Source organism: Neomonachus schauinslandi, chromosome 7 (genome assembly GCF_002201575.2).
Source record: "Neomonachus schauinslandi chromosome 7, ASM220157v2, whole genome shotgun sequence".
Taxonomy (NCBI): domain Eukaryota; kingdom Metazoa; phylum Chordata; class Mammalia; order Carnivora; family Phocidae; genus Neomonachus; species Neomonachus schauinslandi.
In genome coordinates, this window is record NC_058409.1 from 56,133,468 (window position 1) to 56,151,317 (window position 17,850).

General features: G+C 34.7%; 1 protein-coding gene across 1 annotated transcript in view; it reads right to left on the reverse strand.

The window, feature by feature from the left end:
- AP3B1 (adaptor related protein complex 3 subunit beta 1) overlaps nucleotides 1-17,850 on the reverse strand; it is a 260,264-nt gene that overhangs the window by 8,182 nt on the left and 234,232 nt on the right. Inside the window, exons 26-27 of the mRNA XM_044916930.1 lie at nucleotides 9,060-9,157; nucleotides 3,909-4,047 (exon numbers count right to left, since the gene is read on the reverse strand). Coding sequence (XP_044772865.1) covers nucleotides 3,909-4,047; nucleotides 9,060-9,157 — 237 coding nt within the window. The remainder of the gene's footprint in view (nucleotides 1-3,908; nucleotides 4,048-9,059; nucleotides 9,158-17,850) is intronic.

Genomic DNA, 17,850 nt, shown 5'->3' on the forward strand with positions numbered 1-17,850 from the left:
CATGAACATATTCAGCTCCATGGTTAATAAACACTTTTTTGATGACTTTTTAAATTCTCATTTCTGTATTACCCCTTATCATGTGGTAACTGTAATATGGAAAATAGCAGGTTGCCATAATGACCGTAACTCAATGATCTCAATGGGATGGTTTTGTTCTCAAAGAGCAGCCTTTTCAATCACCAAGCAAGTAAAAGAGAAATGAAAATAAAGTTGTCTTTCAATAGTATACTGGTTGGCTTTCTGAGACTACTGCTCATTTAGAAAATCAAAACTAAATGTCATATAATCTAACAGTAGATATGCTTTCTTACTGATCTTGAAAACCAGTTAATTACTTAAGAAACGTTCCTGGTTTTTAAATGAATTCCATAAAACTTGTGCTCCTTTAATTGACTTTTTCTTTTCTTTTTTTTTTTTTTTAAGATTTTATTTATTTATTTGACAGAGAGAGACAGCCAGAGAGGGAACACAAGCAGGGGGAGTGGGAAAGCGAGAAGCAGGCTTCCGCTGAGCAGGGAGCCTGATGCGGGGCTCGATCCCAGGACCCTGAGATCGTGACCTGAGCTGAAGGTAGTCGCTTAACCAACTGAGCCACCCAGGCGCCCCTAATTGACTTTTTCTTAACGGAGGCCATTCTCTGTTGTTATGTAGGAACCATTTTCTGCTATGTATTCAATTAAAATATCTACACTATTATGCACTTCTACATATTAATGAAGATTCCCTTTTCCTTAGATAATTCTTATGTTAACTATTTTTTAACCTGGCATTTAATGTAAAAACTACTCAAATTTTAAGAGTAGTGGGAATAAATTATTCCAAAATTAAGACAGTGGAAACTTTATTCATTGAATGGTCAGAAAGAATACTCTGATGCTTACTGAAAACTCTCAGAAATAAAAGATCCTGAAAAATTAAATAGAAGATAGCCTAGCCAAGAATAATTTGTTGTACTGAGATTTTTAATATCTTAAAATACTAATATTCAAAATGCTTTTCACACTTGTTTTTTTAAAAGTAATCTTAAATCAATTACCATTATATATAAATACAAGAATGACTTTGGTCCTAGTCTTCATCAACTCAAAAAGCAACTGTCACAGAAGTATAAAGGAGTCCTTCAAAAAGTTCAAAGGGATTTCAATTTTGTTACTGGCAATTAAATAACATAAGTTTAGATATATAAACTCATTAATTCCAGAGGATAATATGATACCGAACACTACAGTTAACAACATGAGTACAACTCAATGAAGTGATAAACTGCTCATTTCTGTTATTATAATGTAAACAGTAATTACTATTTCATTTTAAATGACATTAAGGAAGGCATTGGTACAGATTTTACTAATAATTGTTCATTTTTGTTTTAACTGTTACTGAATATAAAAGAATGACCAAAAATGTTACATATGCAGGACGAGAATTTTTAACAATTTCTGTATGAAAAATACAAGTAACCCAGGTCTTTATTACCTAGAAGCTTTCTGAAATTTAGAACATTAATACAGCCATACTTTAACTATGAGAGCAAATGCAAACATTTTCAATTATATCTAATGAGACTTGTGAGGCAAATTAAGACAGCACAACCTAATCTTAATTATAGATAGGCATGTTTTTCACTTTTGACTCTGTAGTAACTTGGGCTCCTCCCCCAAGTTACAGAGCCAAACACCAGCTGGATTAGAGAAGTGTCAAGACACTGTATATGTCTATGAGGACCATAAACATTAAGTTTGAGGGCAATCTCTGCATTCTAAAGCCAAATATAAACAGTTCTTAGTTGTGTGTCTCCCCTGCATTAGCACAGATAATTGAGAATTGACTATAATTTAATCACTTGAACAGGCATTAGGTTCCAAACCACCAAGACAAGTTACAGGCAAACGTCGCTCTAATAAAAATTACAGAACTGTGCTAAGTGTCTTTCTTAGTCTATTTCCCAATAAGAAGGGAGCTTTTATATTAGCTGGCTTTGAGAAGGTAGTTTGGCTGTTTTCTTCTAAGAAACAAAAATCTGGAAAGCTGCCATTGCTTTCAGAAAAGTTAACTCACATATAAAACAAAACAAAAAATAAATCAGAAGTTCCATAAACAAGGGTTACCATATGTCTTTCTGTACATCACAGAATTACATTACAGAATTACAGGACTGAAGTATTGTTGGATACTAGATGTACCAGGTAAAATTTCAGATTGTATAAGCTAAAAGTTACAGCTGACATATGACATTTTGGTGTTTTAGGAATTTCAATAATTCAAAATATCCATAAATAAAACAAAGAACTTCTGCTAGAGAAAATCACCCAGGAAAGTAAAAAGTATTTAAAGCAGAAAACAATTAAAACAGGAAAACTCAGAACCAAAATATTTTCATTGAAAAGCCTTCTGTTAACTTTTCCCCCTACTGAACAACAATAACTGGTAAGTTGTATTTCCATGGTGGTACCAGAACAATGACCTAATACCCATTTTATTATTTTGTCATCACCCTATGTGAAATAGATACGGCTTGTCAGAAATTAAGAAATGGAAGCATCAGACCTCTTAAATTACAACTTAACTAAGGACCCTTCTCTAAAAACAAAACAAAACCAAAAAAGATAGGGTAAATTTGTTTTTTAATTAGCACATGCAGTTTTCATTCTGTCACAATTAGTAGATGATATTAGGCAACTACAAATAATGGCAGATCAAGACTTGAACTCAGCTCTTCTGAGGCCAAGACCAATGTTGTTCCACAGATAAGACAGAATTTCATTTCAATACCCCTTCTTTTCCTTGCCACCCCTTTCTAAACAGATGAAGATCTTAAAGCCCACAAGAAGTTATAACTTGTCTCAAATTACCAAGCCCAATAATGGCAGAGATAAATCTAAAATTCAGATAAACTGTAACACTCTTTATAAGGGGGCTCTCCTACCCCTGTATTAATTTGAAAAAAAAATTTTTAAGATTTTATTTTTAAGTAATCTCTACACCCAATGTAGGGCTCAAACTTACAACCCTGAGATCAAGAGTTGCATGCTCTAGCAACTGAGCCAGGCCAGGCACCCACCAAAAAAGTTTTTTTTCAAAAAAATTTTAAGGTTTGAAGGCATTCTTTTTGATTTTAAATTTATTTTCCATACACATGGATAAAGGCAGAAGTATGCCATTGGCAGTGGAATGGCAGAGGAAATAAAGATGGAATTAATGAATTCCTTTGAGCTCACAGAGGACTAAGTTACAAATGCATGCTTGTTTATTTTTTTTACAGTTTGTCTTTACTTTACTTTCATTTCAAGCCACTGGCACCCAGAAGATCACAAAGAGGGCAACGATATTAATCTCATTTTCTGCTACCTTTAAGGACAAATGACTTGGATCTCATGCTTTAAGTGCTCGGTGGTGAAGATATATTTGGTCTAAGAAACAGAAGCTGCATTTGGCCCTATGCTGGTTTTCTAGTAGCTCCTTATAACTGGGAGCAGTCTCAAGGGAGCTGTAAAAAGGAACTCCGTATATGGTACCCAAACTTCCTCCTTCAAATAAAAAAAGTCCAACTGCACTACTTTATAAAACAGTTCTTCCTGGAAATCCACTGAATCTGGCGGAATAGGATAAATTCTCAACCATAGCTCACAAACGGTACCTTTACAAATCACCAAGCTATTATAAAATACAAGTACACTGTCTGTCCTTCAGGACAGTCCATGCTAGTGTCCATGCTAAGGATTGCATAAATAGGGAAGAGAGCCTTAACACAAACCAATCAATCAAATATCTCATCAGAAACAAAGGGAGGGGGGTAGATACAGTGTTTTGAAGGAAAACTATGAAGTGAAAATTATATATTTATACATATCTATTATACATATATACACACAAGTTATCTCCACATCACATGTTGGTGAACCTACCTGTGTATATTATCTTGGCCAGAAGGGACTACACCTACATTGGCTACATTTACAACCTTCTGAAGGATCACACAGGGAGTGAAATTCTGTGGTGCAGCAATGATTACAGTAGAAGTTTCATTCATTCCTGTTAGCATTCCTGTAAGAGCAAAAGAAGGCTCCCTTTTACTAATTTATGAAAATTACATTAAAACAATTTCAAGTTCATAGCCAAAATTTTAAAACTTTTTCATATAAAAACCCCATTCCAGAACATAATTTTCAAGATAATTATCAAAGAATTAAAATAACTGCAAATGTTACAAAAATTTTTCAATCCTTACTGTGTAGGAAAATGTGTAAAAATGCAGTGGAACATAACTCTTAATAAATCTGATTTTCAATACTAAAACATGTAGAATCACAAAGATTCTATTTAATTTCAGTCCCTTTAAAATATAATCATTTGGACTACGTCAACTATTAATGCTTTTACTTGTTAATATTTTTTTTCCTCTCCTTTTCATTCAGAGATCTCTCTTGCCAAATGCTGCCTAAGAACAAGTCAAAGTGAGCTGAAATAACCAGCAACATTACCTGATGAATGGCCTCAACTGATGGATCAAAATTATCTTAGCAATGACTGAAAGTCACTGAACAGTTACGGGGTTCTACAAAATGCACAAGTATCTAAGTAGCTATATTATATTTATACCTAAATATAATAGTATTTGTCTAGTGAATAGGACTATACAGTTAATTATAAAAACACCAACTGAAATTTCTGAAGCAAAACATTTGGAAACAAAGGGAAAAATGTGAATGGAAAAACCTTAAATTCCAGAGACATTTTAAAGAAATACTTAGGAAAAAAATAAAGTTAAGGAAAATTATGAACAAAAACCATACAGTTAACAAATTCAATAACATGCCAAACCCTTGGAACAAATACTGAAATTTAGTACTGAGGTTAAAAAAACCCAAAATAATTATAATAAATGACATCTACCTGGATCTGTGATATAAGTCATCGACATCTAATGGTATCTAGTAGAAATGATAATCTTTTGAGATATTTGATATGTGCACAACCGTTTACAAAATTTATAAAAATGGTTGAATTTGATTTTATGTTTTCAAAAGGCCCTGAACCTTCAGGGCTGTGTACTTAATTTAGTTATTTATTGCAAATGCAACCTGAAATTTAAAAGAATCCCTATGATTAGCAGCACAAAGATTCGAAAACCCAATACTGTAAAAAGACTTAGCTAGCTTTTAACAAAGAGCAGGTTTTACTAACCACTTTCAAACTATATTCTGTCTCAGACTGGTTAACTTCAGTATTAGGCAAAAGCTTTAAAAACTACACAAGCAGTCAAACACTGCTTTTAAGTAAAGCACAGTGGCTGCTGACATAACACTGCTGAGAGATGTGTGTACTCATTTAGGATTTAAACCTTCTCCATTAAGCTCTATTGAAGAGCAACTGCTGAATAAATGAATGCAACTATGTTTATGTTAAAAGCCTGTTTCCCGCAGCATGTAATTAAAGGAAATGTTGTACAAAGCCAGTACTTTTGTCAAGCTCCTGTAAATGGAAAGATGGATAGCACTCAGAGAAGTGAATGCATTGCTTCATATTTAACCTTAACACTCTTGTCATTAATGGTTTGTCTAACTTGGTCTATAAAAGACAAGGTACTGCTCCATTGAAGTAAAATTTAAAAAATCAACTAAACCATGCTTTTCAGAACAGAAGATTCATTATCGTCAGCTAATGTATTGGCATAAAGCAAAGTAACATCCTATCAAGTAAGGCACACATTCAATCTGCCTTCCCACCCCCCTTTATTTTTAACTCATGCTGTTTTATTGTTATAGGCAATTTGTACCACTCAGCATGACAGTGTAAACTGAATCAAGATTAATTTACATGCAAAAGAACACTTAGGAGAGCAGCATGGTAAGCAAATGTATTGTCTCGATTGCTGAGGTGGAAAAAGAACCTGGAAAGAAAAAAAGGTGCTCTAATTAAGGGGCATCAAATATGATTGCTTGTGGTAGTTAAGGGCCAGAAAATAGTAAATGTCTGACCATTTAAAGAATTAGCATCTTGCTAGCTAGGAAACCATAAGATGGATGCATAAATCATAATAAAATTAAGTAAACATTCTAGGTTTCTTAAACCAGAGATTTTTCTAAATGAAAATATATCAGGAATTCTCAAATTAACGAGAAAGAAAAATATGCCAAGGTATCATTAAAAGTTTCTCCTACAAAAAAACAGACTTTAGATACCATATAGGCTGCTCACATTTAGTTAATAAAGGTAAAGTTACCAGGAAAATATTTTGAAATTGTCTGACCATAGAATTTGTTGCTTCATTAGAATTTATCTAAATTTTAGAGAGGCAGGGGGACAGAGTACTTAATTTAGGTTAATCAGCTGTACTTAACTGCTAAAATGTAAATCAAATAATATAAGAAAATAAAATTAAAAATTTCTAAGTTTTAGATTTCTAATTTAACATAAGAAGAAAATGAGTAAGAGGAGGCAGTTTGGAATGAACAGTTGGCTTACATCTCTTATAATAATTAAAACTGCCTTAAGAAACTGAATTTTTTTTGAGAGGATCTCATATTATTTACAGTACCAAAATAATTCTACAGCTAGATCATTAATTCTGTAATGCTCAAAACTCAATGAAAAAAAATCTGCTCTGGTTTAAAATTCTTAATATGAGTATTATAGGTAACTTCACTATCTAGGATAAACTTCACTATCACATTATCTAGGATAATGTGACCACCAACCTTATAAACATGCATGTTTAGCCATGGAACTCTAAATGCAACAATCGAGAAAAAATGATAGATCAGGCTGCATATCAGAAATAAAACCCTTTTCGCTTTAAAATAGGTTAATATGCACAATGTGTTAGATGCACTCTTATTTAATACTGTACAAACTTTTAATTATGTACATCTTTAGTATAAAAATAAAATATTCCTTATATTTATGATTTTTCCAGTTAAACCCTAATTAATGCATTTCTTGAGCCTTAAAATATATGCCCTGTGAAATGAGGTATTAAGTGTCTCAGTTCATTTTATTTAAAGTAGAAAAATTATGTAATGTATGCATGCAATGACACACACAGGTGCTTCTTAAATTTATTGGTATTTTACCATCCAGAAGTTGGCATTGATAAAATCTGAGGAAACGGATGTTTAAGATTTTCAGTTAGTGAGTCCTTTCTAGGTATCATTTGTTGAAATGAGCTAAGCTCTTCCTAGAGTAGTATAAAAACAAATATATGCGTAAAATTCAGAATTGAGACCTCGATTACCAAACCAGCTGAAATCTGTAACTAAAAAGATGCTATTGAAAAGACTCTTTAATGCTGTGGTAAATTTGCCAGCATCAAGTCCCGTATCAAAGAATGAATTCAGGAAGACAGAAAGAATGATACAGAAATGCCAAGAGACTTGCAAGGATTTACAAATACTTCATATAAACAAATTTTCAAATAGCTTTATTCAGAGTAGCCTTTCTGCTCTATTAAACATAGCAAACAGCTGCCAGATTTATTCAGACAAATAATCAACAACCATAGAAGTAAAATGGCAGAAGAAAAAGGAATTTTGGCAACAACTCCACAGAGGACCACAGCCGCTCTGCAAGTGCACCTCTCTGTGCGCTCACGGTTCTGTATGGCTAGTCAGGGAAAAAAATCCCTCAGTCACAGCAGAGCACAAAACACTTAATCGAAATATCAAGTATTCTAAACCAAAGCTGAGGGATAGAAAAGGTATATGATAATCTGCTGCTTTAGCTGCACTTTTCAAAAAAAGAATATCCCCTTAACAATAAATGTGCCAAAGCCTTATTCGTCACTTATGTGCCACTCACCTGGGTTTGCTGAGCAGGTGTAAAGCAGAGAGGCAGGCTTTAGCCAGCAAAGGGTAAGAATAGCAAATGTAAGCATCAATTCGTCAATAGAAAAATAAAATCATAAAATCACAAAGATGATTTTCTTCTACAGCAATAATCAACTTCCAAGAAAAGCAAATGCAAAGAGGGATTTAGTCATTCTTTTTTATCACTTAAAAATAAGGCAGAAAATAAAAGATCACTATTAATTTACAGTCTTGTGTGAAATTTTCTTTGTGAAATTCTTCTACAACAGGTCTTTGGAACACTGTGGATTGCAATGGCTTACAGAAAAAGAAAAAGAAAAAAGAAAAAAAAAGATCTTTGGCACTATAATGATGGAGTGCCAAGAAGCATGTGTCTCTCCTTAGGTATAGATATTTGTATGTGCCCAGTACTTTCTGGAAGCATGACAGATAGGATTTAACGACCTCAAGATGAAGGAATCTTTGTATGATAACCCCTCTAGACAGAAAAATAGCCTACTTTCACATAAACTTCAAAAAATTGCTGACTATACCATTTAAATATGCCCTAGTTTTATATTATCTTTAAACACATCAAGTCATAGTTATTTCCCCTTATTCATATGAGAAAATAAAATTTATTTTTCTTAGTAGGTATGCTGGACTCTGGGGCAAGCACAACATATTAATACTTCCATTCTGCTGAAAATATTTTCTTTTTAGGTGCATATTTTAAGATATTTCAGCTCTGATACAGCCGGGCAACACAGCATTTCTTCACTATAGAATTAGGTCAATGCTAATAATTAGGACTTTATCTCGAAGAGTGAGGCACTCTAATGTGTACAGGGAGAAATATATTAGTAGGACATGAAAAACAGTTCTGTAGTGAAGGAAAATAACAGAGACATAACATTTATAGTGGTAGAACTTTGGTAAGTCTCAAATCCCTCACATTTTCACTAATACAAAATACATGAGTACATCATTAGGTTGACAAACCCACAACTCCCAGAAGTGAGAAGTTAATAAAGAATCAATGTATTATTTTAAAGGCATATTAATCAATTTCCAAGTATGCCAGGAATGTAGACAAACATACACTTTTAAGGTTATTTTATAGAAGTAAAGAATTAGTAAAAACTGGAAGATTATTCACAGACATCTGCTAATGGCTATGTATATATGGTAATTTATTTTAGAGACCAGACAGAAGAATGAGCACGTATTATTTGGGATGTCAATTTCTAGTAAATTGTAGTAATCTCTCACCTTGCTCTTTCTTAAAATCTTTCTCTGACATGGCCACAGGTAAAAGCAGTTCTCCAACAGGTGGCTGAATATTAACACTGAAGCAATCGTCCTTGGTACTAAGAGAAAAACATATCAAAGCTAACTAAATGCTTAATAAACATTCTCTTTAATACTATGCAGTTAAATGTAATTAAAGCATATGCCAGCATATACAGTATAAGATTTTGGCTTAACAAGCACAGCTAAAAAGGCTTAAAAATTTTTTCAACACTATTCAACTTTCACAGAGAAATACATCTGCTACATCAATTGGATAACAACTTTTTTTACAGAAATATGTAAATATATCATTTGATGTAGAACTTTTAAAAATATCATCAAGCATCAAGGGTACACATACCCATTACTACTAAAGGAATGCTTTGTGCAGCTTATAAAGATGTGATATTTTCTCTTTACTTTGTATGTTTAAAGTGTAGAAAATGGAGTGCTTTAGTCTTAAATGGTTAAGATCTCTTTTTAAAAATAATTAGTTTTTAGGGGTGCCTGGGTGGCTCAGTCGGTTAAGTGTCTGCCTTTGGCTCAGGTCATGATGCCAGGGTCGTGGGATCGAGCCCCGTGTCGGGCTTTCTCCTCAGTGGGGAGTCTGCTTCTCCCTCTCCTCCTCCCCTGCTTCTGCTCGTTCTCTCTCTCTCTGGAGAGAGAAACTAAATTTAAAAAAACTAAAAATTAGTTTTTAGTAAAAATAAATATAAACAATAAAATGGAGTGACCATACTGTGTTTAGATATGTGCTAATAAAGTAATACTCATCTGCAAACTTGCTTTTTTAAAACAAAAAGTCTCATTTTTTAGTAGTGTTTTTCATTAACATTATTGATCAGCATGTGGTAAAAGTTATTATTTCAAATGACAGGATATGAAGAATTTAGGAAGGGCAACTTTGTACCCATATCAGATAGAGTAATAATACTGAGTGCATTTATTTTAATTTTAGTACAGACATTACTCTCTAAAAAATTATTAAAATTTCTTTAAAATTTTTTAAATTTCTATTCCTTCTTATCAGGAAAGATTCTGTCCCCAAAAGGACTTCTACTTCATGTTAGAACTGCACTTCATGGCCAGTGGAAAGGTAGACAGGGAGATGGGGACTGTGGATAAAAAAATAACAAACATGAGGTTAAGAAACACTTCATAAAAAGAAAAAAAGAAAATCCATGTTTATGCTATTATAGAATGTATTCTTATAAGCTGCCTTTTATTTTTTTATGGAACAAGGCAAAGACCAGACTAAAAAAAAAAAAAAAAGAATGTTTTGAATTATTCACATGTGGATTGTCTAAGGCAAACCAACAAATCCTATTTATTTATTAATTCAATATACATTTACTGAATACAGACTAGATCCCATGTACTGTGCAAGTACCTGGGGATTGATTTAAAGACAAGTGAGACTGACCGTAAAAGCTTGTAAGTTAGTGAGAGAGGAAGAGTTCAATTACATTTATAAAATGGTAAATGCTACATTAGAGATATGTGGAGAGTATTATAGTCCACAGAAGAGGGACTGATTAATTCTGCAGAAGTAAGGTAAACATACATTTCCAACAAGAGGGAGAGGGGCATTCCAGGTATTCTAGACCTCTGTTTTGGGAATGGTGAACAGTGTGGTATGTCAACAGATGAGGCTGGGGGCGCACTGTAAAGAATACCATCTACATTCATGACCATTCACCCCTCTTCTCCCAGGACAGTCCCAGTTTGTGGTTGTTGTCCTGAAATCCTGTTCAGTTAAGGTCTCCCTTCACTCTCCCAAGTGTCCAGATTTGTATGACAAAGTGTATGATTACTTCACGCATATAACTAAGACAAATGTGTTCCAATGTTTCTTGAACAAATAAGGAAAACTACCAGAGACTTTTCACAGGGGAATATAAATGATCCCATTGTATTTCAAAAACTCTGGTGGCAGTGTGTAAGATGGAGTAGAGGAGAAACCAAGGCAGTAGATTAGTTAGGAATCTACTTTAATAGCCTAGGTAGGGGTTTTTACATTGTGTGTTTTACTTTAGTAATTCCTAACAATGATCCTGAGATAGCTTCTGTTACCTCCCAACTTTTTGATGAGAAGTTAAACACCACATCCAAGGTCACACAGCTAGTAAGTGGCAGTACTGGGATCTGAACTCAGGTCTATCCTACTCCAAAGTCTGCTGTATGATGCTGCTTTAGATCTATTTTTTTATTCTGCTCTATAGGGCTGCACTCCTAGGGTAGGTAACACTGAGGACAGGGGAGATGGGGGTATTTTAGAATTAAAAGGGATAGATATGGCGATGAATGGAAGGGACTTTGAAACTTATAATGTGAAAAACGGGGAGAATGATAACTAGTGAAGAAGTAGAGTTTTGGGGATTAAACAAAATGACTGGACTTTAATCATGTTATATTTTGAGAACCACTGAATTATCCAGGAAGAGGTACTTAGCAGATAATTGGAAATACATATCAAGAATCAGAAAAGAGGTCAGGGCAGTGTGTATGAGTTTGGAAGTAATCAAAACGGTAAAGGGAAGAGCTGAAGCCTTACAAAGAGATAAGATCACAGAGGAAAAGATGATATACCAAGAGAAAGGAAAAGGTGGAAACCTGGGGAGGACCTACATTTAAGTAGAAATGGAAGAACTGCAACTTGCAGAAGAAACTGGCAAGGAGTGGTCAGGGAGAAAATGCATCAAATAATGCAAAGATGAATAAAAAGCAGCTAGTGTGACTGCGGACCTAATAAGCACGGCAGTTCAGATGGAAAGAAGAATGCAGAATGCCATTGAGTTGAAGGGTGACTGGGAAGACTGAGAGATGGGACAGAAAGCAGTGGAAGCTTCATGAGGATGCAGAGGCAAAAGAATGCTGAACGAAACCTGAGCATGTACATGGGCTGAGGGCAAAGAGCCAGGGGAGATAAAGAAACTACGGAATACCTGATAGAGCAAGGCCTTAGAGGAGGTAAATAAGGTTGGGATTAATAGCACAAGAACAAGGTGAACCGGTCAGCCAGCAGGATGCTTCTTCCCAAAGCAGCAGAGGAGAGGTGGTTAAGACTGTGAGAGGTATTGAGGGTAAGACACTTGAAGGATGAGACCACACCTAATGTAGTGGAAGGCTAAATCATACTGGAAGAAATATGTAAAGGCTGATGGAGTAAATGGATAGGTGTGTCTATACATACACACACACACACATATAATTTATATATACAATTTATATATCATATATATAAATATGTAATATATATGAGCTATATGGCATATATAATATATATAAGTATATTTATACATAGTAGAAATATTTTACTAATAGAGGAATACAATTAAAACCGGACCACTGGGTGAAATTATATTATACTATCGTTACTTTTCTTTTTTTTTTTTTAAGATTTTTATTTATTTATTTGACAGAGAGAGACACATGAGAGAGGGAACACAAGCAGGGGGAGTGGGAGAGGGAGAAGCAGGCTTCCCACTGAGCAGGGAGCCCGATGCGAGGCTCGATGCCAGGACCCTGGGATCATGACCTGAGCCGAAGGCAGACGCTTAACGACTGAGCCACGCAGGCGCCACTGTATTTTCTTTTTAATTACAGATGAAATGATTCCTTCCCAACAGTCCTGAAGGATACCATTTGTGCCACTGATTAAAGGCAGCTGTATAGGGGCGCCTGGGTGGCTCAGTCAGTTAAGCGTCTGCCTTCAGCTCAGGTCATGAGCCCTGGGTCCACTGGGCTCCCTACTCAGTGGGGAGTCTGCTTCTCCCTCTTCCTCCGCCTCCTCCCCACAACCCTGCTCATGATCTCTTGATTTCTGTCTCCCTCAAATAAATAAAATCTTAAAACAAAACAAAACAAAGGTAGCTGTACAGGGAGAAGGGAGGGAGAGAAGGGAAAGATTTTCCTTTTAAAGCATACATGAAAATGTAGGTGGGTAAGCAGCAAGTTTAAGTTTGGGGGGAAAAAGTGATCCTGAAATTTCCCCACTAGCAATTTGCAATATATATGTGACTCAACTTGACTGGGTATGTTTTGCTTTTGGCTAATGATATTTTATTTTCTGTAGTTGGTAAAATGGTTAATGTTATGTATGAAAAACTAAGGACAGAAGTTCATCCAAAACAGGTCTTATGAGGCAAATGTAAATAAAATTGGAACACTGTTGTGGCAGATACTACTTATGTTTACTCAGTATTTATTTTTTTTCTTCCTTCCTGACATAATCCTGACTTTGTTCAGGCAGACAAGGTGCCCAACTGAAACACTGTTTTTCTCAGCCTCTCTTGTGGCTAGGAGTGATCAATTAACCCAGTTACAACCAATGAAACATAAACAGAAGTCTGCCGGGGATTTCTGGGAAAGTTTGGCTTTTCCAACACAGACATGGCTCCTCTCTCCATGTCACTTCGTTTTTTTCTTTTTAGGCTGGAATGCAGATAGAAGCCTGAGTAGAACAGCCATATTGTGACCATAAGGACTGGCAGGCACATGCTAATGAAATTAGCACATGAACCACCCCACCCAAAAAAAAAAAAAAACCTGCTGGAAAGACCCAGAAGACATTGTGGAGCTACTTCAGCAGCTCTTAACTGCTGACCTCTGTTCCTGTACTTGCAGAATAATAAACCCCATTTGGTTAAGAGACCCCCATTTGGGTTTCTGTTACACACAAGTGAATGCAAAACTTAATGAATATAACTAGCATTTAACATACTTCATAAGCCCGTTTTAGCTTCTAAGCAAGGTTTGGCTTAGAATGGAGTAAGGTGGAATATTCCCTCTTTATTTTGGGGAAACTTTACTTTCATTTATATTTTTATTAGTGTTCATTTATATTAGTGTTCTAGGATGTCCTCCATAGTTTTCTGTGTCTCCTTTTCTACCATTTTGCCCTTTATTTTAAACAGTTTAGAATGACTTTTATTTATTTTATTATGTTATGTTAATCACCATACATTATATCATTAGTTTTTGATGTAGTGTTCCATGATTCATTGTCTGCGTATAACACCCAGTGCTCCATTCAATACGTGCCCTCCTTAATACCCATCACCAGGCTAACACATCCCCCCACGCCCCTCCCCTCTAGAACCCTCAGTTTGTTTCTCAGAGTCCATAGTCTCTCATGGTTCATCTCCCCCTCCGATTTCTCCCCCTTCATTTTTCCCTTCCTGTTATCTTCTTCTTCTTTTTTTTTTTTTTTAAATCATTTTGCCCTTTTTTGTTGGTTACTTCTCTCTCCTTACAGCTTTCCTTCTCTTTTCCCCCACCTCTTTTTTTCTCATCTCCCTTTGGTTGAATGTGAGGCTAAACATAGATATGTTGGCATGGATAGGGAATGGTGAAAATAAGTAATGATACATGTGCATCTACTGGAATTAACAGATCAACAAAGTACTATTATTAGGCAGCTCTAAACAGCCTAGTTACATGCGATCAAATGGCATAATAGTTTAATGTAATACAAGATTCCACCTGTGTATATTTAACTGTAATGCACATACTTGTACTACGTACAATTTCATCTCACAAACTCATGGGATCCAAACTGATAAAATTTCTAGGTAAGAGAAAATGGGCAAGGAGTCTAACCACTGTGAAACTCAAGTTTCCTTATCTACGAAGTTAAGAAAAATGGCACTTACCTTGCAGGCTACTTTTAATGATTAAATGAAACAACATAGCCAATATAGTGCTTAATCCCTAACAGATACTCAAAACCTACATATATAATAGGGTTGTATCATAATTTATTTCAGCATTTCCCTATTGAGTCTCATTTGCAATCTTCCCTACTGTAAACAAATGCTTAACATCCTTGGCTAGATCTATTTTCTTCTGCACAAGCATCAATATTTCCCTAGGCCTGATACCCTGAAAAGGACATTAAGTAGAAGAGTATGAACATTTAGCATTTTGGTGGTGCCAATGCCCTAAAAAAGCTGGTGTCAATTAAAGTCCCATAAACAGTATACTACAATACATGTCTTTACCTTGTCAATGTCAGATACTAAACTTATTTAAAAACTTTGCCAATCTGACTGGTAAATGTTTTAATTTTGATTTCTCTGCTACTAGTGATCCTGAACATCTTATGTTTACTGGCCATTTGCATTTCTTTTCTTGTAAACTGCCTGTCCTTAGCCTTTCTCCACCTTTTTATTGAATTCCTTTACATTGATTATGAGAGTTCCTTACATATTCTGGTTATTAAACTTTTGTCTGCTACACATGCTGCAATACTTTCTCACCATCTCTCACCTGTTATGGTATCTATTTTTTCTTCTTTGTAGGGAAGTTTAAAATTTTAAGAGGTAAACCTGATCATTTTTCTCTTTATTGTTCCGAGTACTGTATTTTACTTAAGACATTTGCCCCCAAAGAGTATGAAAACATCTGTATTACATTTGAATACTTTTATAATTTTTTATGATTTATGACATTTTCTTTTCCAGTTGAATTTTAAAAATTTGTCAAGTTCCCTGAAAAAGCCCTACTGGAATTTTGCCTACAATCACGCTAACGTTGAAGATTAATTTGAAGGAAAAGTACTGTCTCCCATTTAGGAACATAGTATATGTATTATTTTTACTTATATCTTCTTTTCATGCCCTTCAGGAAAGTTTCAGGTATTTTTTTTTTAATTCCTACATACGTATTTCTTGTTAATTTATTCCGTTTGCTGTTCTTATAAATAGAATAATTTTATTCGTAATGTTTTAACACTGGTCATTCCTGTTATATAGAAATGTTAATAATTTCCATTTAATGATTTGTACCACCTTTCTAAATTCATTAATTAGATTTTCTGTTGATTCTAAGACTTTCTAGGTTGATAATTATACTGGATAAAAATAATAATTCAATCTCTTCCTTTCTAGGATTTCTACTTCTGTTTTTACTTGTCTTTCTATATTAGCTAGAACTTCCATATAATGTGAAATAGTGTTGAAAATGGGTAACCTTCCTTTGCTTCTCTGACTTAAAAGAGAATGCTTCTGCTATTTCATGTGGTAATAGGTAACTTGTAAGGCCAGAAGTGGTTTGAATTTACAACACCAAGTGGTATGTACACTCATGTGCTATCCTTTCAGGTTTTAAAATCGGGGTGGGGGCATCTGGGTGGCTCAGTTGGTTAAGCGTCTGCCCTCAGCTCTAGTCATGATCTCAAAGTCCTGGGACTGAGCCCCACATGGGGATCCCTGCTCAGTGGGGAGTCTGCTTCTCCCTCTCCCTCTCACTGCCCTCCCACCCGCTTGTGCTAGCTCTCTCTCTCTCAAATAAATAATAAACAAATAAAATCTTTAAAAAATAAAATAAAATCGGGGTGATGCTGAGCTTTATAGAATGACATGGATATTTTCCTTGTTTTTCTCTGATCTAGAAAAGTTTAAATAATATAGAGATTATCTCTTTTCTGAAGTTCTGGTACAATTTAATCAATTTTATTCCTAACATTTTTTCTAGGAAACCATTCATTTCATCTAAATATTTCAATCCACTGGTATAGAATATAATTCTATAGAATAGAGTGTAGTATTATTTTGTAATTCAGAAGATCTTGTTTTTTATCACCGTCCTCTTTTCTAATCTTATGTCTGTATTTATTTATTTATTTATTTAAAGGTATGGCCCTACTCTTTTTTTTTTTTTAGATTTTATTTATTTATTTGACAGAGAGAGACACATGAGAGAGGGAACACAAACAGGGGGAGTGGGAGAGGGAGAAGCAGGCTTCTTGCGGAGCAGGGAGCCCAATGCAGGGCTTGATCCCAGGACCCTGGGATCATGACCTGAGCCAAAGGCAGACGCTTAACGACTGAGCCACCCAGGCGCCCCCTTACGCCTTTTTTTAATCTTTAATCATATTACCCTGAAGTTTTTCTGATTTTTTTTGATCATTCTATCCTTTTTAAAAAAATGTGTATTTTTTGTAGTCAGGAAAAAAAAATACACGTATCTTAGATCAAGTCAGATAACTGAATTACTGAAATTTTGTGAAGTTATGTATATATCTATATTTACCTGAATGTTTATCTAAATATTTATCTTCCTCTTTGATTTGTTAACAAATGGCTTTGTCAATTTCTCCTAGAATTTCATTACTTTTTGCTTTATTTATTATAAAGCTATGTTACTAAAAAGTTTGTAACTTATACTCTTGTAGAGGACTGCAATGAATAGGACATTTTCTAAATATGAAGTGCTTTTAAAATTTTTTTAGTGTTAGTATTGCCCTATTTTCTTTTTATCATCTTTCTGATAATATACACACATATTTCATCTTGTTATCCTCAATTTTTCTTTCATTCTTTTTTTTAAAGATTGATTTATTGATTTATTGATTTAAAGGGGAGGGGAGCAGACGGAGAGGGAGACAGAGAATTCCAAGCAGACTCCATGCTGAGTGTGGAGCCCAACGCATGCCTTGATCTCATGACCCTGAGAACATGATTTAAGGTGAAATCAAGAGTTGGACGCTTAACCACCCAGTAACCAACTGAGCCACCCAGGTGCCCCTCTGTCATTCTCTTTTAAGGTGGGGTTCTTATGCTTATTTATAATAGCATTATGTTGAATTTTGTTTTTACATATTTAATGTAAATGGAATTTACCCTACTGATATGAATCATGGTAACTAGTATGTGTGGCATGTGTGGCCCCTTCCAGCCACATTACTCTGTTTTCTATTTACCATGCTTTTTTCTTCTCCTCTGTTAAACTGATCAAGTTTTAATCCCTCCTTTTCTTCTTACCTCTA